Source organism: Festucalex cinctus, chromosome 9 (assembly GCF_051991245.1).
Source record: "Festucalex cinctus isolate MCC-2025b chromosome 9, RoL_Fcin_1.0, whole genome shotgun sequence".
NCBI classification, from domain to species: Eukaryota; Metazoa; Chordata; class Actinopteri; order Syngnathiformes; family Syngnathidae; genus Festucalex; species Festucalex cinctus.
In genome coordinates, this window is record NC_135419.1 from 6489610 (window position 1) to 6517602 (window position 27993).

The 27993-nt window shown below is 37.7% G+C and overlaps 1 protein-coding gene across 1 annotated transcript; it reads right to left on the reverse strand.

Moving 5' to 3' along the window:
- On the reverse strand, positions 1–24805 carry LOC144025590 (neuronal acetylcholine receptor subunit alpha-7-like). Its single transcript, XM_077531807.1, has 9 exons — positions 24663–24805; positions 16203–16342; positions 14058–14102; positions 13474–13583; positions 7122–7369; positions 5315–5509; positions 3785–3871; positions 2475–2584; positions 1–2164 (listed from the first exon to the last, which is right to left on the reverse strand). The coding sequence occupies exons 1-9, from the start codon at positions 24730–24732 to the stop codon at positions 1556–1558; spliced, it is 1614 nt and encodes a 537-aa protein (XP_077387933.1). The 5' UTR covers positions 24733–24805; the 3' UTR covers positions 1–1555.
- Between the last annotated feature and the right edge of the window lie 3188 nt (positions 24806–27993).

Below are 27993 nucleotides of genomic sequence, written 5' to 3' on the forward strand. Positions count from 1 at the left end.
TTATACAGAGAATACATATACTTTTATTATGGCCAAGGGAACATTTACACTTGAAAGGACACAAAGGAAAACAGCAATCAGCACAAGAATGAAAACTAAAGTTATCTATTATGTACATTAGTAACTCGACTTCGTAAACACACTCAAAACCTATATTGACACATGACTTTGATAAATGTAGCATTGTCGTGATGTATTTTTATATTTTTCTCACATTCTCAAGCCTTTTATAGTTCTCCTTAATATCCATCATGAGGATTGTACTGGAATTTTGTGCCGACAGATAAGTCCTTTAGTAAAAGTGAAGTTTAACCCAAAACATTTCTTTACATTAATATGTTGTATGTACTCCCGAGTTAATCTTGTGTTTATAAAACCTAAATTAAGCAGCAAAATCCACCCTTTTTTTTTTCTTTTTTTTTATCCATCTCAGGGGCTATATTTTCTGTCGATATAGCAAGTGAATTTGGTCATGTGCCTTCGCACGCTGAGGAAGGAAAAATGGCCACCTCCGAGATGGATTTAGAACAAGTAGGATTTTTTTTTTTTGCTTTATTCATATTCCACAAACACAATGTTAATCAGAATAGTGTGTTTAGATGACTGGGGCTTCATGCACCATACTCCATATTGTTATTAATAAATAAATAAATAAATAAATAAATACATAAATAAATAAATACATAAATAAATAGGTTGACTTGGCTTTTAAGTTTGAACTTGGCTGATTTGCAGGAAAACAAGCAATACTTGTGTGAACTCGATGTTATTATTGGCCTCAATTTTACAGCAATTAAAGTACATTAAATCCCTCCAAATGTTTTCTGTAAGCAGTTTTGTATGAGCAGACTGTCCAAAGTGTCACACGTCACAAAAGCCTTCATCTTCTATTAACAGTTTATGACAAGCATCTTTGAACATGGTTAAGGATGTTAAACATAAACTACACTATTTGAATGACACCTTTGAATCTGTGTTATTGGTCCACTCCAACCAGTCAGCACGAAGCATCTTTGCACAATTACACTAAATGCTCACAAGAGATTTTAATACAGTACAAAATGTGATCACTCAAACTAAAGCGACTTGGATGTGAAATGTGATTCTTTGTAACAGTACAGTACAGTACAGTAACAGTAGTATTCCTTTTCTGAGTGAACATAATTACAAAAACAAGAGGGTGTGTACACTTGTACAAGCACATTATTTTTATTAACTGGTAATTTTGCTTCCCTTCTAAAAAAAAAAAAGACCCCCTTCCCCTCGCCTCAATTTAGTTGTACAGGCTATAGGTCACATGGGAAAAGTTTTAAAATAATGTATTATTATTATTATTATTATTATTATTATTATTATTATTATTATTATTATTATTATTATTTTAAATCTCACAAAAACCTGCCATTATGTATGTGTTTGCACATAGAACTGAGCAACAGCTGAGACATAAAATACATATATTTACATGGGAAAAATACAATAAGTGTTGTTCTCATTAATGGCCCTCTAAGAGCGATAAATGATGTATTTATTTATTTATTTTTTTCGCATCCAGCTATGTGAAGTCCTTGGAAACAGCCTCAATGAAGTTGGGCGCTGACATGAGGATGGTGAAGGTACAAATGATTGAGAAGAGCGAGAAGGCCACCAGGCACAGACGGTCCACCACCGCTGCTGCGAACTTCCACTCACTGCTAATGGCCTCAGCCTCATCCTGATCCCGGAAGCGCTGGGCAATGTAGGTCACCTCCTCCAAGATACGCTGAATCTCCGGTGGCGGGATCCTGACTCCCATACCAGCGCCCATTCCCAAAACATTACTGCCACCACCGGGGGGCTCAGACTCTTCATCGGGGGAGCAGTGAGCGCGACCCCCCAGAGCTACGCCAGAGTCACTGGAAGGTGGGCAGTGTGGACTCTCCATTGGGTGGTAGCCGCTAAAGTAGAGGCTCATTGAACCATTGGAGGTGCCTGAGGTGCATGGTGGGCAAGAAGTTTGGGAAACAGGAATGGAGAGGCTTGGAATGGCACCCATCTCGATAGAGTTGGTGCTGGAGGGGTGCTGGGTAGCGTGGCGGTGCTTGTAGCCGGGCCGCCGCCGCTCGTCGCCAGGTTGCTTCATGCGCAGAAACCAAGCGCACCAATTCAACAGGACCACACGAACCTGAAGATGTGGAGGGCACTCATGAATAAATGAGTGTACATTTTCAGTCACCAGTCTCACCATAAAAATAACATACATAAAAGCAAATATATACATTATAATCAACTACAAACGAATAAATGAAATAAATAAAATGAATAAAATCCATAATCTGATGTAGAAACAATAATTTCCCAATTTAGCCCTATTCTTACTAGAAAACAAGAAGGACAGTGTCAATTGCTCTAACTGGTTCTCCCTCTCCCACATGCATAGAGATCACAGGGATCATGGTTGTAAAAACCCCAAAAAAGTGATTTCCATCACTTACCCACTTGGGCATCTTGCCTCCCTGAGGGTCATGGTGATGAAACTGCAGGACGATCACAGTCACCACCACCGACATTCCTACTATCATCATGGTGCTGGCGAAGTATTGAGCTGGAAGATAAATGTGATCAGCTGCAAAGTGCTTCTTATGGGTATGTTTAATGGACAGCACAGTTTTCAAATCTCAATTCTGGACTTGCTGTGTGGAGTTTGCATGTTCTCCCGGTGACTGTGTGGGTTTTCTCCGACATTCTAAAAATATGTATGTTTGGTTAATTGAAGATAAACTGCCCAGAGGTCAAAACATTAGGAAATTAATTGCGTGATGGGGCAGTGGTTCCTTCTCACAAGAACATAAATGTGAGTGAGAAGAATTTACTTTCTGGTGACTATGTGCTAATGATAAAAGACATATCGTCTATTTCAGGCAGCGGTTTTGAAAATAATTAACAGCCACATTCAGCCCAAATGTGGTAAAGATGAATCATTTTAATTAAGAGGAGAGTTGGGCTTGTCCTCTAGTCACTTAAAGTAAATGTTATGTTCGTTTGGGTAGCCGTTTATTCATAAAAATATATTTTAACTTAATCCCGCGCTATCATAATTGAGAAAAAAATAATTTTCCCATCAATACCATTAAATCTGTGAATTGTGCATTAGTATAACCTACACTAAATGTCCATTAAGTCTGATTGTTGTCAATAATGTTGCTGCAAATGTGATTTTGAAACCTTCCAGGTTACAGACTAACCTGAAATCAAATATATTTGTGTTTATTTACAGTTTATGAGGAATTCACTAATTACAGCATGTGATATAGTTTTGTTAACACAAACCGAAACACCAAACATAACTAAATTTCCTCACTGTTCTTTTTCATCTTCCATTCATTGCTTCTTTATTCTTCCACCCTGCTGTGGGAATTATGTCTGGACACCCGCAGGTGTCCAAATGAATCGCCCTTGGAATGAATTATTCTCGAGGTGATCATATCTGGAGGTCAGGCAGCATTGAATAACGCAAGTATCATCATGCGGGTGTGTACTGCTGGCAGAAACACTCCAAGGGACATTCAAGATAGATGATACCGTGGCGTGATGTGATCATTAATGTTGGTGCGTTGACTGACAGAATCAATATTACAGTCACTTTGCTTTGATGGCCAGAGCCATAACACAACAGCGTGCACACTCATATAAATAGCTCAGCTCAGCAGCATAATTCCACTTTAGGATGTGTCGGGTTTCTTCCTGTGGGCGATTCTGTGTAGATAATATATGACACATAGAGGCACACTTAAATAGAACCCACCGATAAGGGGAACCGAGTCGGAGGTGGCCGGCATGATCTCGGCCACCAGAAGCATGAAGACAGTTAGTGAAAGCAACACGGTGATTCCTTACAAAAAAACAGAGACAAGGAAGAAAATAAGGAAAATGATTAGTGTGAGTACGATCACAGATGTGTGAAATTATTCCTGTAATTACTTATGGATGTTATCGTCTCAAAACCACAGTAATTTGTCATGTGGAACGTTCAAGGAAGCTTAGCCCTCCAGAAATCTGTCAAACTCACGCTAACTGGTGACTGCTCATCCACATGTGCCTATCCATCAAAAACCAAGGGGCTGATAGAACTCCACTCAAAAATTCAATTATTCCAAGCAGTTTTTACATGCATGTATTCATGACTTATGAGAATGTTTGCATACACATATGCACACACAGTATTGCAGGGTAAAAGCTATGTTCTAAACATCCAATGCATGCCTAAAAAAAAGAAAAAAAAAAGGAATAAATTAGATCTGCAATGATTTGTCCAAAAATTAAGTAAAAGTTAATTTCAATGTTCTAAGTGAGCTCCTATTCTGCATTTTTTTCGGCCTTCATTCACTGCATTGCTTCTATGAAATAAGAGTTGTTCTGTTGTTACTAAATGTTTTGGGAAAATACCCCAGAATTGAAAGTTATGCTTCATGAAACACTAATTAAATTTTACTTCATCACCAGAATACATTGACAATAACAAAAACTTGCTTAACGTTGATTCCTTAACTCAGGCTGATAAAGTTGTTTGGCTCCATATTCATATGCGAGTGAACTTTTTGTCCTCACGATCTCACAAGCTCTTTTCTTCCATTCATTTTTTATTTTTTTTTAAATTAACCTTACTATTGTCTAAGGGTGTCAAACTCTTAGTTCAGCGGCCACATTCAGCCGAATGTGATCTCAAGTGGGCTAATAAGCTACAGTATATGAATGATCACAATGTTCCTCATTTTCTTGCTGTAATTTGCAAAACGTAAATAAAAACAGAATGCAATAATTTGCAAGTCACTTTCAACCTTTTTTTTTTTTTTTTTTTTTCCCTCTGAATGTTAACTACTGTTTTTTTATGCTTATGTGTTGTCTTTCCTTGTGTAAAGCACATTGAGTTGCCTTGTGTATGAAATGTGCTATACAAATAAACTTGCGTTGCCTTGCCTTGCCTAGATTCAGATGAATAACTTACAAAGAACTTACAATTTAAGTATTCATTTGCGTATAGGTTGAAAAGAATTTGCAAATCATTGTATGCTATTATGCTATTTTTATTTGCGTTTTACACAGAGTCACAATTTTATATCTGGGTTCGTATCTGTTATAGATGCACATATATGGACCAATTTTCTGCAAATTGCCACTGATAAGTTTATCAAAGTTTCACTCTCACTTGGACAGAAATTCCATCAGGCACACTTCTAAATCTTGTAGAGTCTTTCCATAAAAGCCAAGGCTAACATCTTACAAAGGCATGGCTAACTCCAAAATTTTAATTGCTCACATCTGTGCGTCATCTCACCAAGAGAGATCTTTTCTCCTGAGTCAGCAGGCAGCAGGAAGACCAACAGAGCCAAGCCCGAAATCAGCACACAGGGAATGAGCAAATTGAGGCCGTAATAAAGCGTCCTGCGGCGCATGGTGACCGTGAAGGTCACGTCAGGGTAGGGCTCCTTGCAACAGTCGTAGTACAGCTCATTGCGCTTGACCGGGACACCTGAGGGACACAGGGAGACAAAAGTACAAAAAAAAAAACGTGATCACAATCATCCCATCTGTCTGTGTAAGCAGCCATATGGACGGAAGAAGGATGAATGGAGAGATGGGTCACACAATTTAAGTAATACTCCACATTGTCTGCATTGCAACAGCTTTGGTTTTATATGTGTCATGGCTAGCCTAGTGAAACACATTGTGAATTATCACCAGAGTAGAGCTATTAATCTCGAAGGGGTTTTTCTGTCTGCTCTCACATTCAACATGACTGTCAAAAAGCGGCACGCCATGACGCCTGTTTCGTCCGACCCTCAGCTCCAGTCAGCCAACACTTCCTCAGGGCTCAAACATTAGAAGCCACTCTCCCAGCTGGAAGGCTCCGCTTGGGTGGTGTTCCAAAACTAATGCACCTAATGTTTTTTTTTTTTTTCTTTGCTTCAGTTTGAGACATGGTTTTACCCAAACATTTTCAATTTAAGATCCAAATTATGAATATGGTTCATCCTACTAAATTATCGGTATAAGACTGGTACAAATGAATGGTTTAAGAAGTCAAGTAGAAGGGAGACATTTGGATAAATGTGCAAAAATGCTTGTTTATCTCTGTTGCTTTTTCAGGATTGTCTTGATGACTTATTGCTAGCACACCGACATCAATTGGAACGGGCAGACCAAGCAATTTGCCATCTAAACAGTTCGCATAGAAAGCACAATTATGATCTAAATACTGTACAACTCAATCTAAACTTTACTATAAACCTATAGATGCACATGTTGATTCATCTCCACCAGTTGACACCAACTTGATTGTGCCTACAGATGTGGGAGCTGATGTGCCAACGACATGTGCAAAATTACACATTATTAGCACATGCAGTGTGATTTGTCAACCCTAAGACTGCTGATTTTGCATGTCTGAAAGTGCTAAACGATGACAATAAAAATTGTCCACAACAGATCGCCTATTTTGCTAGGCAATTGGTGCTGACCTGTAGAGCAGTTTTCCTGGTGTGCTGTTCCAAGTTTCCAAGTTTTAAAAGCACAGTTTTGAAGGATGGGTCAAGAAAATAGTACCTTTGCATCCAATTGCTATGCACATGAGTTCAAACAAAGCGGTCAATCCCTTCCATAAAATTATCGTTGACATCTATTTATTTTTATGTATGTCAGAAATGTTTGTCTCTTCTTTCTCTCTGTAACACCTCGAAACATCTCACAACACCTCAAAACATTTTTTTCTATGGTTACAGTAAATCATCGGCGCTACCTAAAGCACAAACTCCCTTTTTAAAGCTACTGAATGCAGACAATTGAATTTCGAATAACTACTGCCACCTGTGGCCAAAAAAGGAACTGCATTTTCCCTTCTTCACGTACACAACGCGTATGCGAAATTCAAACCCGAATCCCGACTAAAAACTATTAGAGCCAGAGGCTTGCAGGGGTCACCATTATGAACATAGCTAAGGAGTTAATCTACTAAATAAAAAATAAAATTAAAAATTAAAAATTCAGTCATAAATGGTCAAATAAAATGGCTAAAGACATTTTGGGGCAAATTGTTACAAAGTGCAGTTTTAAATACGACACTCTCCACCACTTTTACAACTTACCTACAAGATCCCACTCGCCATTGGGTATGTAGGTGGATGTGTCCACATCCAGCATCTGGAGGTCCAGCAACCAACCATTGTGTGTCCAAGAGCCAAACTTCAAGTCGCACTTCTGGACGTCGAAGGGGAACCAACGCACGTCAATGTAGCAGGTGCTCTTCAAGATGCCGGGCGGGATGTACTGGCAGTAACCCGACGCATTCACCAGAACGTTGGTGTGGAAGGTGGCATCGAAGCGGTCATCCGCACTATAAGGAGAGGAACAAGAGAGTTATGGACTCCATGCATCAAAATCTGCGCTTGTGAAGTTGACCAGTGGTTCCCTCATATTTCACACCAAGCACCCCACTAAAAAAATACTTAGCTCAATAAGTACCACCATAATGGTCAACAAATGCAGTAGCATAGTAAGCTCAAGTGTTCAAGTATAAAAGCCCACAATAGAACCATACACACAACGACAATCTAATCCCAAACTGGGAAAATATCTGGATGGATCCCCTTTTATTTGTTGCCGCCTTTAGTCAAAATTAGGGTTGCACGATAATATCGGTGGCCGATAATTATCGGCAATTATCGACCAATTTGACATCAAACAGATAAACCAGGTAATAGAGAACTCAACCGATAATTAGCGGCAATTATCAACCAATTTGACGTCATACAGATAAACCAGATAATAGAGAAATTTTCCAAAAATTATCGGCAATTATCGACCAGTTGGATTTCATACAGATAAACCAGATAATAAACTAATTCACCAAAAACTATCAACCAATTTGACGTCATACAGATAAACCAGATAATAGAGAAATCTACGAACAATTATCGGGAATTATCGACCAATTTGACATCATACAGATAAACCAGATAATAAAGAAATTTGCCAAAAATTATCGGCAATTATCGACCAATTTGACATCATACAGATAAACCAGATAATAGAGAAATTTTCCAAAAATTATCGGCAATTATCGACCAGTTGGATTTCATACAGATAAACCAGATAATAAACTAATTCACCAAAAACTATCAACCAATTTGACGTCATACAGATAAACCAGATAATAGAGAAATCTACGAACAATTATCGGGAATTATCGACCAATTTGACATCATACAGATAAACCAGATAATAAAGAAATTTGCCAAAAATTATCGGCAATTATCGACCAATTTGACATCATACAGATAAACCAGATAATAGAGAAATTTTCCAAAAATTATCGGCAATTATCGACCAGTTGGATTTCATACAGATAAACCAGATAATAAACTAATTCACCAAAAATTATCAACCAATTTGACGTCATACAGATAAACCAGATAATAGAGAAATCTACGAACAATTATCGGCAATTATCGACCAATTTGACATCATACAGATAAACCAGATAATAAAGAAATTTGCCAAAAATTATCGGCAATTATCGACCAATTTGATTTCACGCAGATAAACCAGATAATAAAGAAATCCACTGAAAATGATCGTCAATTATCGACCAATTTGAAATTGACAATTTGATTTGAAACATTATTAACATTATTTGTGCACATTAGACTGATCGTAGGACTCGAAAGGATATTTGTATGCAAGTTCATTTTGCAAACAATTATCGGCTTACTTATCGGTTATCGACATCGGCACGTCTAAATTATTGCTTTATCAGTATCGGTTGAAAATAGCATTATCGTGCATCACTAGTCAAAATTAGTCATATAAATGTGTTTGACTTATCCTTCTTCTGTGTGTGCCCAGGTACCAGGCAGTAGAAAAGTGGGGGCGGCAGAGGTAAAGCCACATCATGAATTATTCAAACTTTTATTATTTGAAGACGTATTTAAACTGAAGGTGTTCCCACTCTTGTAATCCAGGCAGTATGGAGAGCACATACAGTACAGACAACTTGAAAGATTTATGTTGTCTTAAACCTAAAAATAGCAGCTATGAATTCATTTACATAATATAGAAAAAGGGTAAATTACTTGTGGTTTTGCTATGACCTCAGAGGAGAGATAAAAAAAAAAAAGAGAATTACATTTCTTTCTTTGCCACCATCATCATGGCAACCCTGGTCGATATTGGTGGACTAGGCTGGAAAACTTCTCATGTTGGGTTGTCAATGACCTTGAAAGGACTGAACTAAGGGGAAGGTAATGATTGCACAGTTGAGAAATAAAGCAGTCACTCAGGAAATCCGGACATCAGGCGTTGTGTGTGGGCCCAGTGGTTAATGAGATGGTCCAAGAAACCCACAGGCAAATAGTACAGTACAGTGATCCCCTAGTTTCAAGTGTGACATATTTATTGTGGGCGGAGAGCGTATACAACAAATGAAGTGTGCTAAATAAATTATTTCAAGCATCTTCCTCGAGTCGTCAACTGTAAAAAAATGTGGGGACATAGGCTACACTGTTGGATCATTTTACATTACATAACTGTTGCAGCATGTTTATTTTGTGGGAATATGCCTAATGATATAATTTAATCTGTGCGTTCATGTGTGAATTAATTGTTAACAGTTGGATCATGAAATATTCTATGATTTGTCAGGCTATTGTAGCAAATGCATTTTCACCTGTACAGTATAAATATACATTTTGACTAATGACAGTGACATTTATTATACAACTACAGCATGACTGAAATTGTGTGAAATTAATGCTTTTCCAATTTTCAGTTTTATGTTTGATTGTGTTAAATACCTATCAGGATTCAATATTTTTCATGTGTATACCTTTTTTTCTGGTGAAAATGGTACATATGAGCACATATATTTTGTACACTGCTTGTCCTCATTGTGGGCTGTACTACTTCTGTAAACAGTTTACATGACAATATTTGTGTCGAATTGAGTAATATATACAAAAAAAAAATAAAAAAAAAAATCCAACAATTGATTCATTTGGTATTTTGAATGTATTTTCACATGTACTCCACTTTCCTGAGAGAGCACCTAACACCTAGCACCGAACCTGAGCTGGATGTCCTTCACGCAACTGATCGATCGTCAGTCAAGTGAGACCACTGAATTTTTCCTACAATGAGAAAGGTCATATAGTTGCTTTTTCATTTGGGTATTCTTTATGTAAACTCCCACATTGGCCATTTTGTCTGGCAAAAGCCAGAAGCGCAGATGAGAGCACAGAAAAATCTGTTATGGGTCATGAGCCAAAAGCAGAAAGGAGAAAGGAGTAAACCAGAGATTATTACCAGGGAAGAAGAGAAAAAAAAATACTCCCAGAAACAAAGATATCAGAATGTATGTAAATTGCTGCATGATAGAATTCACACAGCAATTTTTATTTATTTTTATTAAAAAAAAAAAAAAAAAAAGAATTCACACAGCAAAACAGGATGGTAAAATTCACAATTCATAACCTGGACTCTTAAATATGAAACCTTACCAAGAGTCATTATTCCCATTATTTCACGTCTTTAATTTTTCATGAAAATTAGCTATTAAGACATTAGAAAAGGCCATTAAAAGCCTCTATGTGGTGGTAATTCCAAATTTCTGGAAATGAACACAAAAAATATTTGGAAAATAGCCAGGACATAATCTAAAGTGGTGTCAGATAAATAAATAAATAATACTCTTCATTTGTATATGTCCTTGCAAAAGCAGTTGATGGAGGTTGAATAGTCGACTTACTGATCTGAAAAAGTATCGAGCGCCAACGACAGGAGGTGGATGACTCATCAGGAACAAGTTTAGATCAGATATATTTCAGATAACGATGCCATCTGACCTCATCGCTCCTACAGGTCGCATAAAAAGAAATGAGCTGAATGGTCTCCCAACCGAACGGCATGCTAATGAGTGCATCCACTATTCAAAACAGTGAGATTGCAGTGTTACGGGAAACTCCCTGAGGGCATACCGAGTAATGGGGTGTGTTATGCCTTTGGTGCCATTAGTGTAACAATGAACTGTCTGATTTTTTTTTTTTTTTTTTTTTTTTTGTATGCCTTACCACGTTGCACACCTGAACTTTACTGAATGACCACAACACCAATTACAGCACTGGGGAGGTTGTTTGTATTTGCATTCCATTAGGGTTAAAGCCTGCACTTTTTAATTTCTGCTTAGGAGGCAAGAAAAATGAAACATACGAGCACAAACTACATACATGTCTCCCTGTAGTCATGGTTGATGGGTAATTGCCAAATAATAATAATAATAAAAACAATAAAAATCATGTTCTTCTCAGCACACTGTAGACAATAATTTCATTGGCAAATAAAATTAGCTATTTGAATAGATCTACTGTAAGATAATTACAATTATATTAACTCATTTGCTCCCAATAACGTATAAACACGTTTTTTTTAATGTTCTCAGTGTCCCAAAGACGTATTTATAAGTTTTTTTGTTTTGTTTTTTGTTTTTATGCTAGAGCATACAGAAGGCTTTGATGCAGCCTCTCAACTGCAAAGAACGGTTGCAGAAATTGTAGTTATTACACAAACGGCCAGCAGGTGGCAGCAGAACAAAGGAGATCAACCAGGGCCATCTAGAAAAAAAGCTAAATTACTTACAATTTTAAATAGATTTGTGAAAACTGATGAAACTTAGCTCTCTTCTAATGCTAATTGCTGCAAAAACGGAAAGAGGTAGAAACATACTTTTTTTTTCCTGATGAAAGAAGAGACTTTAATCTTTCTTTTGATAGGTTCCATGCTTTTATAGCAATTGAACACAATATTCCGTGGGCCTTGCAAAATCAGTCAAAATCCAGTAAAACAGCCGGGAGCGAACGGGATTGCTTCTGTGAAAATGGCTGGGAGTGAATGAGTTAACAAAGGATAATAACTAATATTGATGTACTAAAGAGAGTACTAAAAGAGTTGATAAACCTGCAAGACAACAAAATAGGAGAAAGGGAGGCCAAACATACTGAGTGCTTGAAAAAAATCAGGTTCTGTGGAGGGTATGATTTATAAACAATACCCAGGAAAGCTCGGAAGATAAAACCCGGAAGAAAATTGAATAGGGTGAACAATGGCGAGCATTTGAGTTATGAAAGAGAAATGGGGAATGCAAGGAGAAGTGGTGAGGTGGGATGGATGATCGAGAGAGCGAGGCAGGAATGGGAGGTTGAGGGTAAAGGGCTGAGATGGGGAAAGAGAGCAGTAGGATTAGGATGGGTAATCCAGCAGGTCTAAAAGCTCAGCTTTGAATATTTGGGTTAATACAACCAAACCTTTGTTTTGTCCTCATGCTCCTTTTTGACATGTAAGTGTGAAATACAGCTAGTGTTTAATTAATGAATACGCAGTAGGAACAGTGTTCTTGATGTAAAATGTAAAAAAAAATAAAAATATTAAGTGTGGGGAAAAAAATTCAGGGTCATTATTTTCTGCTAAAGCAACAATTGTTCAGATGTTTTAATAATATCAATTTCCATGCGTATGAGGTGGCTGAGGTCAAAAGTTAATCATTCATCTTGTCTGCCGTGTAAATGAGTTTTCTCACACAATAGGGATAATTAGAAGAGCAACACTTTGCTCTGTTTTCTCTCCACTATTAAATGAAATATCTGCACATTAACCTTCATTAGTATCTTTATCCCGAATGAGCCCAAAATAATAAACAAGCTCTTAATGAGTGAAATTACTTTGCAGATATTTTTATTTCTATGTAGGGATTAAGCAGAGCACCGAGCAAAATGGTGCTGGATAAGAAGGATTAGAATGCAATTAGGGGGGGGTGAGAGATGTTTAAAACACTCATTTTATGACAGATAAAACACAAGATGATAACATCCAAATCAAATGAAAACACTTGAAAAAGATAACAATTTGCATCGGCCATTTGTTTAGATTCAATCCCCTCAATTTTAAACAAAACTGCCTGTATGGGAGAACAAGAACAATTGAAGAGAATTTGAACAATACATTAGGATAATTACAAAGGCAGCCTATTATCGCCTGAAAAATCCATTCAGGATTAAAGGACTTAATGAATGTCTCAGAGGGATTTGGACAAACATGTCCACACATTAATCTTCAGTACCCTGGTTGTGCCTAAGCAAAGATTCAACAGCTGCTCGAGTCATCATTGACCCAAAAAAGCCATTTTATCAGTCTGTTTCATCAATATTTACATCCTGTTAAGTCACGTTTCATTTTATTATTCAATGGAGGGCATGGGGATCTACAATTACGGTACTGTATGACTTCTTTCTTCGATTTACTGCATGACACCCATGAAAGAAACAACACAGCACAGCATAAATAAATAAATAAATAAATAAATAAATAAATAAATAAATAAACCTGCTTTAAAGAAGAACTTTTGCCTTCGCATGCACAGACAAGTAGCTACATGATGGGAAGAACTCTGACCTGTTGTAGAGAAGGATGTCAGGAGTCCAGATCTGGTCTGAAGGGAATCGAAGGTTCTGGACGCCAGGGTAGGTTTCTGGGTTCCAGCTCAAGTAGATATCAGTCCAGTACTGAGAGGCAGAGAGATATTCTAGTACACTGTTTTAGTAATGCTTACATAGGCGAATGAGAAGGGTCATATCTTTCTAAGGGAGTGTTTTCATGATCTTTCATTTTGGAAACGATGCTGACAATGCACAATCTTGTGAGGGCTTATAAAAATTCTAAATACCATTTTCATGCGCACGTGCTTTTCTTACAGCTGTGATTTTATGCTCTCTAGCCTTTAGTTTATAGACTGATACTGTAACTTTCTGTCTTGCAGGCTTTGACTGGACAAACTATATTAGGATGTAGAACTGAGTGACTCCCTAAGGCCCACTTCCAGTCAGTGTTCACCATAAATACTCACTACCCTTGCACATGTGTGATGTTACACCATATGGATAAACTGAAGTATTTGTGATGTTCTTCTGGTTGAATGGACAAAATAAATCCAGCAGACAGATGCCAGCATCGTGTAGAAAATCTTGCCAGTGACTCACCAGCTGCAGCCAGGCATTGGTCATCAACACTTGGTTCTTCTCATCCTGACACCAGACAGAGATCATAAAGAAAACACATTTTTACACAAAAATAATGCATCGTCTTGTGAAATTAATGCTTTCAAATTGTGTTTATTATCCACACAGGGCCTTAAGTTGAGATCATTATGCAACCTAGCTGACCTAGTGTTACAGTTTTATATAGGCTATTTTATTTACTGTAGGAAATTAGTTTTTCCATGGTCTGTTTAACCAACGCATCGACAACTCCATGATGTCAGACAGCAGACGATACAGATGTTAGTGCACAGCTTAATGTCAGTCTCTTCTGGGATAAAATTCCCATGTGTGTGTGCTTGTTTGCATATAACTTCTCTGCTAAAGGATCTGCACTACTGGGAAGGTGAAGTGGGCTTCTTCCTCGTCTTCTCATATCCACTATCATCCTTCATGAGATCAGCATTTATGCTACATGTGAATGCTAATACTATCTTCGATGGTCTATTTTGGCTTTCTGCTGTATTTGGTCCTCGATGACATACTAGAAGAAGAAGAAGAAGAAGAAGAAGAAGAAGAAGAAGAAGAAGAAGAAGAAGAAGAAGAAGAAATAAACACTCTTGCATGCTAACTATCCTGTTGCACAGTGGTGTCAAATCCAGGTCTAAAAAGTAAAAACTGCCACAGTTTTGTTTTAGCCACAGGTGGTTCTATTTAACAAGCAGGTAAACAAGCTCCCTGGTGCCAGTTGAGTAGGAGCACCGGTGGCTAAACTGTGAGACGGTTTTTACCTTCTGGATCTGGAAATGACATCTCTGGTTAGCAGTAACTAATAATAACTATCTCCTTATTTTCAGATGTTGTTTTTTAGTCTGGCTTTCGCAAATCCCCTGTAGTGACGAGTAAATAGCTGAACACTGTTAACAAAGGCAAGCAAGAGTAGACTTAAGCCCGTGTGCAGTAGAAAAGCAGCATTTAGATGTCAATTTAGCTTTTTTCTTTTTAAAGTTAGAGGAACTAATGAAAAAAAAAAACACTTCCACCTTGCTCAAGATAATGGTGATTCGCCAATAAATTTGTGGAATAAAGAAGTCCCCTGGACGGTTAAAAAAGAAAAAAAAAAAAAAAAAGCTTCCACAAAGACACAAGAAGTGCACTTTTGTGGAGAAACTGACCGTTTCTGTCTGGTTTAACCAACAAGAACAAATAGAACTGCTGTTCTTCTTTTGCGAGAAGCTCCGAATGGCAAATCGAAAATGAACCTTACAAAATATTCCAGAGCATCTGGTCACTGTTGTGGCTGTCCGATTCAATCTAGCAACTACTTTCAAGAACATATGTATGAGCATGTCTGCGTGTTAGTGCGCATGTGTCAGCAAGTTGAACAGCAGAAGTGCATTACTTCCGCCAGTGTTTAACAGTGCTTTATGAGCACAAAGTCCGTCCGTCCGTCCGTCCGTCCGTCCGTCCATCCGTCCGTCCGTCCGTCCATCCATCCATCCATCCATTTTCTTAACCACGTATTCATATACATACACATTAGACTAAAAAATGGTCACAGAAGATAACGTCCTTCCTATTGCCCGCAGAGAAAAGAAAAAAATATTTAAGATATGGATTACAGTGGAACTTTAACTTACAGGTAGGCTGCCCCAAATTTTGGATTATTGGTTCGAGTGAGCTTTAGATGAGCCACCGCTTGAATTAAATGAAAGGAAAAACAAATAAGGTGCTAACAGTCAAGATGCACTAAATACACTGTTCAGTAAATGCACAACCATTTAACGAACAGGACAAACAATGTTGGTGCTGCTTTAGTGTTTCTTTTCTCTTTGACATCATATGTTTATTTTTTTGTATTTTATTTTTTTCTAAAAGAGCTCAGAATTGTTCATTCGGTAGTCTTACCGATTCAACGTCTTATCATCATTGCTCTTTTTTTTTTTTTTTTTTTTTTTTGTGTGTGTGTGTGTGCGTGCGTTTGCGTGCGTGTGTTTGCGTGCGTGCGTTTGCGACATCATATGTTTATAAGGACGGTCAATTACCGGTAATTGCAGATTTTTGTTATAGACTTTAAAAAAAATATATCAACAACAGTTGACCATTCAATGCCACATCTTTCAATACCATATAGTACATGCGCCTCACCACATCTATTATCTGCAGAAGGGTGAATCCAAGTTCCACCAGGATGGCAGCTGAGTCGTTGACCACCGGTCTTTCCAGTCGGTTGTAGTTAGCAAGCAGCTCCTTGTAAAGTCTCCTCTGGTACTCTCCTTGCAGAGATCCTGTGGACCGACATAGCAAGAGCAAAGTTACACAAAGTGGCTAATTTCCATCATACAGTAAAGCATTTTTTTCAGTGACATTTAAACAGCAGCACAATACAGTTCAGGCAGCCCATCCATCAATTCTTCCATTCAGCCCATCATCCACGTTGCGCTTATCCACAGCTGGATCCCAATGAGATCAAGTCAATCCCAGCTTTGCGAGGAGTAAAGAAGCGTGCCTTCAACCTGGCAGGGTGTTGATCGGCCCATTAATGCCAAAATGTGGAGCGTTATGGCAGGTTAGCGTTTGAGGTCAGACAAAGAAAAGCAAGATATAAGAAGGTGGTCGGCGCACCATAATGGAGATCGGCATTTCAGAAAATGTTTTATATTACTGATCAAGGAAAAATTTAGTTTGAATATTAATTTTTGGTTGACAGAAATGATTAAAAAGCAGATGTAAATCTGACTTCAAGAATAAAAGTGTATATATTCATTAGTGCTGTCAAAGTTAAAGCGTTAACTAATTAATTAATCACGTAAAATTATCGCATTAATCATTGTATTACCACAGATTAATCACACTATTAATTTTGACGGCAGATGATCCTTTTTATCCGACAGTGGATGGTTACATTAAAGGTAGCTGTTGGAGTTTGAGTAATAAACATAACTACATTCATAAAAGTAAAGCATTTAATAAATGTTTACATATGCCATAGGTCATTTTTTCCCATTTTAAATTATGTAAATAATTAATTGATTAGAAAAAGCAGGATGAGCGTGTGCAGTGGATATAAATTTTTGAAGACGTCTTCATTACATTAAATGTCAAAAAAATTAACACATAACAGGTGCGCTTCAAATTTAGTGGGCAAAATATGTTGGGGAAAAAAGCCTTTTTAAGTCAGTGATTAATCATGATTAATCAAAATTCTAAGATGTGATTAATCTGATTAAAAAATGTAATCGTTTGACAGCTCTAATATTCATATATCTGTTAACAATTAGGTATTATCCTCAAAAAAACGAAGTGGAACTATGAAAGGAAAACGTGCAGCAGAGCATGGATTCAGAATTAATAAATTGAATAAGAAAATAATAAAAAAAATATTATAATAATAATAATAATAATAATAATAATAATAATAATAAAATATATTTTTTCCTCAATAAGCCAAACTCCACTTTGTACAGGTTTACTTGCCATTTACATTTCTACACCAGTCTGCTTGGACAGTGAACTAGACACAGGATGCGAACACCTGTGCCAAGATTCAAACATATAATCTCTTGGCTGTGAGGCAGACGTCAACTCTCCCATACCGCCCAAATTCTAATTGTCAAAATTCTTAATTGTCAAAAAACTGATGAATCAATTTGTCACGCCAATCATCACGTCAGACTATCGCATCTGTTGCCAAACAACATGGCAACTAATCCTCACAGCAAAGAATAACAACCTGACATTCTGCTTTTGTGTCCAGAATCCTCCTGAGAAAGCTCATGTGCAAACATTTATTTGCACCAACATTTTCTGTCATCGTGGAACATTGTAGATGAAAGACAAAATAAACTACTGGTTATTTATTGGCTGCAGAAAGACTCAACAAGTGCATGAAAAGTCATAAAGATGTGTGCTTTTGCACAGTGTATTCAGACACATTAGCAACCACGACCGCTGTTCCACCAAATAACGAGCCTGTGTGTTTTGTCACAGCATGTACTGAGGTCGACACAACATGAAAAAAATAATGCAGTCAGTAGTGGGGGGGATTGGTGCCTTTGCTGCTGCCTGCCTCGTGAAATTGTGCTCACAAGGAAAAAATAATAATCACTGTCTTCAATGCACCAACAAACCATGTGTGGCTCCCACCAGGCATGAGGGGAGGCATCCTAGTTTACTTTTTTTCCCCCCATTAATCATCTCAGTAATGAAGCTGATATGAAAAACACAGAGAGGAGTATCATCACAGAAATTCCTTTAGCAGAAGGAAGCATGGAGATGTGGAATTATTTGATCCCTCATTCTGTTTCGCACCCCATTTCAAGACCAGTGGACTTTCCTTTCCATTTTCTCACTGCGCACCACAGTCATCTCTTTACTAGAGCATCTTTGACCAATGAGGCTTTTTTTTTACAGATTGATTTACAAACCCAGATACCAATTAAATTGGGGCATTATGTAAATAAAAACAGAACATAATGATTTGCAAATCATTTTCAATGTATATTTAATTACTGTAATTTCACAACAAAGGCATACAAAATATCAAAGGATATTGTGTTTTGCAAATATTCTCTAATTCAGAATTTTGATCCAAAAAGCTGGGACAGGGGCAAGAAAAAACTGGGAAAGTTGAGGAATTAAATACTGAAAGACACCAGGCTACGTTCAACCCTGTGACAAAATAAAGGACCATAGCAACGGACAACAAAGGACCTAAATACAGTCACAAAGAGCGGTTAACACTGTTTGTCACTACAGCTGCAAATGCACATTACAATTTGGCCATGTAAAGTAAAAGCCATATATGAACAACAACCAAAAAATTATCTCAGCCTCTCTTCTTCATCCTCGGGGCCAAAGAGGATTCAGAGGAATGAGGACCATCCGGAATGTTTTCAGTTAAAAAAAAAAAAAAAAAGAAAAAAAGAAAAACATCTGTGATGGAATGGGTGTCTGTGAAGGTACCATCTAAGTAACGTCTTTTTCAGGGGCATCACTGATTATTTCAGCAAGACACATTCTGCATGTGTTACAACAGCACTGCTTCGTAATAAAACTGTGCAAGTACTAGGCTAGCCTGCCAGCAGTCCAGACCTGTCTCCCCTTGAAAATGCATTATGAAGCACAAAATATGACAATGGAGATCCTGGACTGTTGAGCAACTGAAGTTATACATCAAGTAAGAATGAACACTTATTGAGTGTTGTTAAAAGGCGATGTGTGCAATGTAGATGCGCGAAAATAAATTAAAAAGAACATGTCCCACTGCCGTTTTAGATCAGCTACCCTACATGATATTCTGGAAGATAAAACTATACATTTATGTCAAGGTCTATCCTTCCAAAGGAGGCAACAGACTAAACGAGCAGTGTAGATGTGTAAACTTTGAACTTAATGGGAACGATATTGCAATTATTCACATGTAGAAATGTGGGCAGAATGTGCAGTATATAGAATTCTAAATTAAGCAGAGCCAGAACACCTCTGGGTACTAAAGCAAACCCAGGGGTATCAGCACCACAGGGGGGCTTTGAGGGAGGGGGGTGTTTAGTTTTGCAGCACTGTACAAAAACTAACACATTTTTCATGCTCCTTCAATGCAATCTTCTCTTCATGGATTTTGTCTGGAAAGAATATTGAATTTATTTTTATTTTTTTTAAATGCAATCGATGACTACGGAGATATGAAGAAAATGAAAATGTGTGAATTGCAGTGACGAAAATATGCTCTGTGCTAACTTTTAGCTGGAACACATGTTCCACAATCATCAAACTAATGGTTACGGAAGATAAAAATCATGATACAGTATTCTTGCCTGTACCTCCATTCAATTTGTTGGTCAATTTTGGTTGAACGCAAGATGCATTTGGGCTGCATGTGGACTCATAATGACCAATTCATTCACAATAAGAACCTGAATGGTCATGGATGGTGGTATGTAGAAGTTTGACTCCCATTTGTACTCATAGATAAATACATATGAATACAGTGTCTTAGTGCACAGTGCACTATGACTTTAAATAGCATTCCATTGTGCTTCCCACTTCTCTCGAATGCAGCAGATAACAGACCACCCATATTGCCTATGATAAGCATCGTTTGAATCATAAAGGGTTTTAAATGTCACATGCAAATTTAAATTGGAAAAATCTGACGTGTGTTCTTATCTTCCCTAATCTCTCCATCTGTTTTTCTCCCAACTCGATGCTTTAGACACCAGCAGTGTTGCGCATGAAGCTCTAATTTATGCAACCTCATTTTTAGTATATTTTGTATGAGCATCCTCTCTTTTGATCTCCTTCTCTCCTCTCGCAGACTTTCTGGCTGTCCTGAATCCACTTGCTTTTTTTTGTGTGTGTAATAAATGAACACATTCCACAGCCAATTGGGTTTTGGATTGAAATAAACAAGCCGAGGAAAAACATGATTGGCACCGTTTCCAATTAGTCGGTGTCACCTAAAAATGGAAGGAAGGAATTTAGTCGGATCAGATGTCTTCATGTGGGGTGTGCGGCTTCCTGAACGTAAACGCATTTGTTTGGGGTTAATCAGTCCATTATTCTCTGCCGCTGTCAAACAGCCCGGCGATAACGTCGCATCTGACTTTGAGACGCACTCATCAGAGATGGTCTATCCAAAAACAGACCGCCACTGGGACCCATTCTCCCTTTCACAGGCTCTCCCACACTCATGAGCACGCACTCAAACACACAGGAATGTCTGATGTTTTTGTGTCTGCGCTTAGCTGCGCTAAAGCCGCTCAGGCTGCAGCAACTGTGACGTTTTTTTTTGCTGATTGTAAATGAGCTGATCTAAATTATCCGAGACTGCAATTAAAGCGTATTGTTCAGGAATTCAATGCAACAATGTGTGGAAAAAATATACTCAAAATTATGTTCTAAATGTAACATTACTGATCCAAGGTATGATGCAGTCACAAAAATATAAGTCTTTGGCTTATACTAATTACAACTCGTCTTTATATGTACCCGTGATCAATTCAAGCTTTGCCGCAGAATAGCATGATGAGCGTCACAATGGTCAAATGAGGATAAACAAAATCTGAACAATCTGCACGAAAAAGACAAAAAAAAAAAAAAGGTTGTCCAATTTGTTGCATTAGATTAAACCAACTTTGATTAAAGACACTGAAAGTCAAACGTTCTTAGGAGACAAATTCAAACAAAAAACAGATTTGATCAAAACATGATGCCACAATTTGAGAATCATGAAAGAGCTTCGGTCCCTCAGTGTTTTGGGGCAGTATTCTAGACCTGCTAAGAGGGGACGAGTTCTGAACTGCCAATGTGCTGACAGCCCACCTCTCCCTCAGGGTGCTGTGGTGAGTCAACCAAATGACAACGCTGCACATCTCCAGCTATTTTGGTGCAAATATGTGTTGGCTTGTGTGTACGTGTGTGTGTAAAAGTAATGCAAATATTGCAATCCCGTGTGAAAACGGGCTGAAAAATAAACTCCCAAAGCAGCTTTTGTTGTTTAATAAATAATAGTGACACACTTTTGTTTGAGAAACAGAAAGGAAACTAAAACACATCTGACTCTCCACCAACTGAGGTAAAATACAACCACTGGACCCTTTATTAAGAACACTGATGCAAAAATGAGGTCAACAGAAAAAGATGAGGGGAGTTCTGCGGCGAAGCTCCCAGGTGTTCAAAAGCTGCGATCTAAAACCCAGGAGGTCGTCCTGCTGGAAAATCTACGAGCGGATATGAGCTGGGCACAAGTTGAATGAAAAATAATTTCAAAAGAAGTCAAGAGTTGAAGTGAGCTGAGCATGTCAGGGGACTGGAAATCAACATTCTATGAAGATGTCGCCAGATTAAAAACTTCAGATGTCAGCTAAAACGGTGACGCTGCCTACTAAATCATTACACGTGTAATGATTAAATGTGTTAAAGTTACTCAACACTACAATAATAACATTTGGAATTTTAAGGTATTTATCGTAAATCACTGAGGACTTCCTGCTTTCAAATGAGTGACGTGACGAGCCGAGCATATGGACACGCGTCTTAATGGCTTTCTGGCTGGATGGAATCATATAGGAGAGTTTTATAATCTATGGTAAGGGATCACAGCCCTAAAACCACTTGATGTTTAATCCTAATCCGGGTGTAAAGACCTCCCATGTTTCTACAACTTTCATGCTCATTGAACCCTCTCTTGAGCAGCGCAAATCCTACTACAGCTGAAACTGTACAAAGAGACAAAGCCACAATAAGTGTTTTGTTGAGTATTTTTGACTCCTAAGAAACTATTGTGAGGTTTCACAAATGTGTGATTGTGTCACCTAGCAAAGTTTCTATAAGTGCTGAACTGCTATGTCAAAACTGACGCTAGCGCTAACCCAACATGGTCCAGCCATGTCCAGCAGTATTACAGATCATTAAAGTAGGCGATTTTGTGTTGCCACGGCAATAAAACCAATTGTTTGAGATGTTTGACATGTTTCACACTGAAAGATGAAGGTCACAAGAAGTTTTCATTGCTTTTGGGTGAAGATTGCCACATAAACCGCCTTCTGCCATGGGTAAAACTCGGAACAAGTCATTAAATAGTCTAATCTGCAGATAGGTCATTATTAAAGAGCAAAGTGACGGGAAGAGTCACTTATTGCTGACTGGGGGAAGGTAAAAAGACAGGGAAAGACACCAAGAGAGAGATGAGGCGCTGAATGGAAATGATGCAGTTAGTATTAAAGCATCCGGGCCAGGCACACTCGGCCTTACGAGCGTCTGAACCTTTGTGAGGGTCAAAAATAAAAGATCATTCCAAAAAATTGGAGGATGTGAGCAAGCTTGATACACAACACAAGGCTAGTGGCCGTTTGAATCCTTTTCCCAGACAGAATATTAATGTTGTTTTGATGCATCGGACTTTGAAAGTTACTTTGACTTCTCTGTACAGATTGTGCTCAGAGTTAGCAAAAACTCAGTGGCGAATGGGGATTAGAATCAAAAAGCAACTCTCTTTGTTTGTTTGCTGATTATTCCTCTTGTCGAATTCCTCTTACCTGGCAGTTGAGTGATGGTGTCGCAGGCAAGAAGTGTTCAGATACTGAACTTTTGCAAATCGACACAGTCTAAACTTTCGGTATACGTATGTACGCAGATGTTCGGGTTGCATGTAATCGTCTGCATTCAATAAGATGAAGAGGAACAATAAAACATTATGAAATCATTCACTGTTAACCATGATCCCATTATCTATACTGGTTGTCCTCATTAGGGTTGTGGGTGAGCTGGAGCCTATCTATACTCCCAGCACACCCTGGACTGGTGGCCAAGCAATACCAGGGCCCATACAGACAAATTATCAGTCGCACTCAAATTCACATCTATAGACAAATTAGTTATAAGAGTTCAGGGGACCAAAAAAATATGTTTATTTATTCATTACATATGCTTTTTTTTTTTTTTTTTTAAATAATCAGTCGATTATTTGGTTATCAGGATTTTTTTCCCCCTGACAAATATGACAATCAGCATCTACCTCAAAACATCCATATCAGGCAGGCTTCAGTCGTTTGTAAAGAAAATAGTCAAATTATGCTTCCTCTGTTTTAGAAATATGTATTTTCTAATACAATTTATGTTTTGAATGATTTTATTCTTGTGTGGATCTAAAAGTACCTCCGGGGATGGGCTTTGCAAATAAGCATTAGCTACAAATGCTGTGATGCTGTGCATTAGTGATTGTTTTTCCATTCATCTACATCATCCTTAAAACTGTTGGGTCAAAAATAACCCACTATTGGTCAAAAATTGGATCGACTCGCTACTTGGGTAAATTTACCTCAACTTTCTAGGTTGCCTTGTACAAAACATTATGGACATAATTTTTTTTCAATGTAAAAATGACCACATAAAACTTTTTTTTTTTTTTTTCCCCAGCAGCAGCAGCAGCAGCAACAACAACAACAACAACAACAACAACAACCAAGAGTTGGGTCAAACTGACCCAAGCAGCAGGTTGGTCCAATTTTTGGCTACTATTAGGTTGTTTTTGACCCAGCGGTTTTAAAGTTGTATATTGTGGCATTTGTCCCTATTCAAATAAACATGATGAAAATGAAAATGACAAAAAAAATTATGTGCAAAGTAGGAAGTATAATATTAGTGATATAATGCTGTCTGTAAAGTGTATGAAACTTATATGTATGCATATTGTGCAAAATATTTGCACATTGAAAGACGATAAACACTGTATATTAATATGTATAATACTGATTGTTTGTATCTAATATGTATAACAATATCACAGTGTCCAGAATTGTTCTCACAGTGGGGAGGCGTTGTGCAAGTGAATAATGAACAGCATGAAAGATGATCTAAACTGTCAAATAACTGTACATATTTTCTAAAATTATCTGAGGTGAAAATTGTCTCTGAAAACAATTCAGTGTGTTGGTTGTACTGCAAGGGCAGTTGCTGTTCAACTTTGAAATAAAACAGCTTAGAACAATGCAATACTTGGCTTCCGCAAATAATCAGCACACCCACTCCCCCTTATTTGCTCCAACCTGTGCCCTTACTGAACAGACCTTGAGCATGTACTGTAAGCAATTTGTTCCGAATACATACCTTTGAAGAGCAGGGCTGTCCACACGTAAAATCCAACCGAACACGTGGCCCAAAACTTGTGGCACCGCATCCTGGCAGGTTGGCACCGGCCCTGGCTGCGGGCTCTCTGCTGCTGATGCTCTTCGTCTTTGGAGGGTGGCGGGAACAAGAGGCAGGAGCGAGGCGGGGTAAAGAGAAGAGATGAGGAGAGGCAGCGAGGGAGGGAGGGAGGGGAGGGGGCAACGTGCCCACTATTGACAATCCAGAACAAGTGAAGATTAGCGTGTTCGCGAGACTGCACGCTGGCGCGCGCTTGTGGTGCTCTCGGTTCGGTTGAAAGTTGTTTAGCCAGAAAATTTACAATTGAAATCGTCCAAAGTTACACAATTATGCTTTTAATCAACACTGATACACATTTATACTGTACATTAATTTTCACAAATTCATCTTTACTCTGTAAAACATACAAAATACACATATGAGAGGAAAAATAAAAGCCTATATATCAGGGGTGTCCAAACATTTTCCTCTGAGGGCCACATAGAGAAAAATAGAAAGCTGCAAGGGCCACTTTGATTTTTTTTAAAAATTTATTTATTAACACATTCATTGCCAGACCAGCAAAAAAAAATGCATCATTTGACGTCTTTTTCCGTCAATGGCAGTGAATGAGTTAAACATGGTAAAAATCAATGAAGCAATTATAAATTGTTTATATGATGTGCAGTTACTTATTGAAAACTGCTAACAGTCACAAGGCAAATGACCCCTGTGTGCCACTATAATAGATATGCCTCTCCACTGAGCAGCAGCTGAATCCCAACTTGACATTCTGAACCACAACAAGAACAATCGGTCATCAACTGACCACACTTAAGAACCATTAAATTAATGTGATGGTTTCACAAATTGGACCTCGACACTAAGTAACAAGTGGATGAAACTATTTTTATTGCTGAAACTGAATTATTAGTTGCAAATTTGTGTCTTTGCGTAGTTAGATGTTTAATCCACCCTCTTTTTTCTTTTTTCTTTTTTTTAAACAGCATTGAAAAATTATTTTTAGTATTTGCCGCGGGCCGCCAAAAAATGTATGGCGGGCCGCAAATGGCCCCCGGGCCGTAGTTTGGACACCACTGCTATATATATATATATATATATATATATATATATATATATATATATATATATGCTGGTTATGAATAGACACTGCCACAATAGTTGCTGATCACAAGTCCGCAAGCCTATTCCCAAAAGTCGAGTTGGTTTCGAAGATGTCTCCACTTGCTTGTTTTGTTTCCTGCGGCTGTCATCTCGTTCTGAAGTGATTGGACTCTCTTGAGTTGGGTGCACAATCTTCATTTGTCAGCTCATGGTTATTTCAAAAGTCAATTATAGTCAAATATGCCAAGCGCACGGAGCCACACACGCAGGCTCATTTCCTCAACACTCAACACTGCAGACTTGTTGATTAATTGGATTTATACCAGAAATTCTCACTTTTCCAAGGCTAGTAATGCTCAGTTTTAATTGTCACTTTCAGAGAGGCATGTTTAGATTTTGTTTACTCATGGAGTAGTCTTAATGCAACATATCTTTGTACGTTTACTTGAGTATTTATGTTAAGAAGAAACAGTAAATTTATGCCTCTTTTACTTATCAATCAACAATTCATCCTGGTGTCTTTTTTTAACATCACAAAAATCACATGGCATTTGACACGGGTGTGTAGACTTTTTTTTTTTTTTTTAATCCATATTTTATGCTGTTTCACAAGTGGAAACAAAATAGTGCAGGTCCTGAATTTGTCTTCATTTATGATATTTTATAAATATTTTATTTTTTGTAATTTAAAGAAGATTTTATTTAGTATTGTTTTACGGTTTATTAAATTATATTGATCAGCATTATCTAAATGTGCAGATTCACATTTTATTTTATTTTTTAATTTTGACATTCGTCCACTGATTAAATAAATAAATAAATAACCACAAGTTACTCACCATTTACTCAGTACTCGAGTATTTTCGCACTGGGTACTTTTCTCTCTTACTCAAGTAATTATTTGAAGGACTACTCATTACTTTTATCCATCCATCCATTTTCCACTTGAGTCATATTATTCCAAAGTAACACTACTCTTACTTGAGTACTTTTGTTTTGTTTTTGTTTTTGTTTTTTTGCTACTCTACCCACCTGTGGTAGTTTGTTGTCATACAGCACTGTGAAAATGTCAACACATCTCTCATGTTGTACATTTTGTAGGTGCATTGCATTGACGTTGCAGTTAATTGTTATTTAGTCCCGTTTACATTTGCAGCATTTCCACCACTTGCAGTGTTTGTTGTTTTTGTCATTATTCTAGGCCAGTGTGGCTCAGAAGCAGATGAGCTGTACAGATAATTCCCGACAGAAATAGAATCCGAGAGGCAATGAGGTGGAAAAACTCTTTAAATGTTCTTACTGGCTGACTCACTCTTTTCCCTGTTTTAGTTCATTCAAAAAGCAGTGCTGCTGACACGTTTACATATCGAGGCACTCTTTTGAAAGACAATCGTGTTACTAGATTTTATTTGCTATAAGGCTTCTTGAATGTTTTTTTTCTAATAAGTGAGAAGTGATCAATGTCCAAGATTATGACATATTCATTGTTCTGACTAGCTCATTGTTGGTTGAAGGTGACTGAGCATGTTGTAGTTGGATCAGTTTATTGACTGGGAATCAATGACTGTAAGCTGTGAGGTTCTTTACTTCTTTTCAGTTTAAATGAGTTGGGTTGCCCATTAGGGCTGTAGAAGAGCTGATTGGCTGACTGAAGGATGCAGAGTTGACAAACTGGGTCAAACTTACAACTTGCTGTTAAAATGACACACAAGAAAAGCACACACAGTATCCACAAGCTAACAGGTCTACTGTCTAACTATGCCAGTTAGGTTTTTACTCCCTGAAAGAATTTGATTCCCAACATCCACTGTCATTGCAAACACCAACACACGGGATTCACAATTTAAAGTTTTCATGACTATACATTTCTTCCATGCATCAAATTCAACAACGTAACTGTGGTTATCATACTGATGATGTCATAATTCACATCATTCCCAGGATTGTTATTTAAGAGAGTATTATTGTCTATATCCTTCCCAAGTGTGAAAACAGTTTAATTGCGCTAAATATATTCACCCCGTCTTGTGCCTTGAGGGTTGCACACACAACTGTGCACATGCAACAAAATATTTCTGAAAAGTTCCCCAATTTATGCTCCAATAGTTGAGAAATGTTAACTAAGCCACCAAGGCAGTAAAATAAACAGCAGGAATGAAAAAGTCTTTAAAAATTAAAACATGCATGT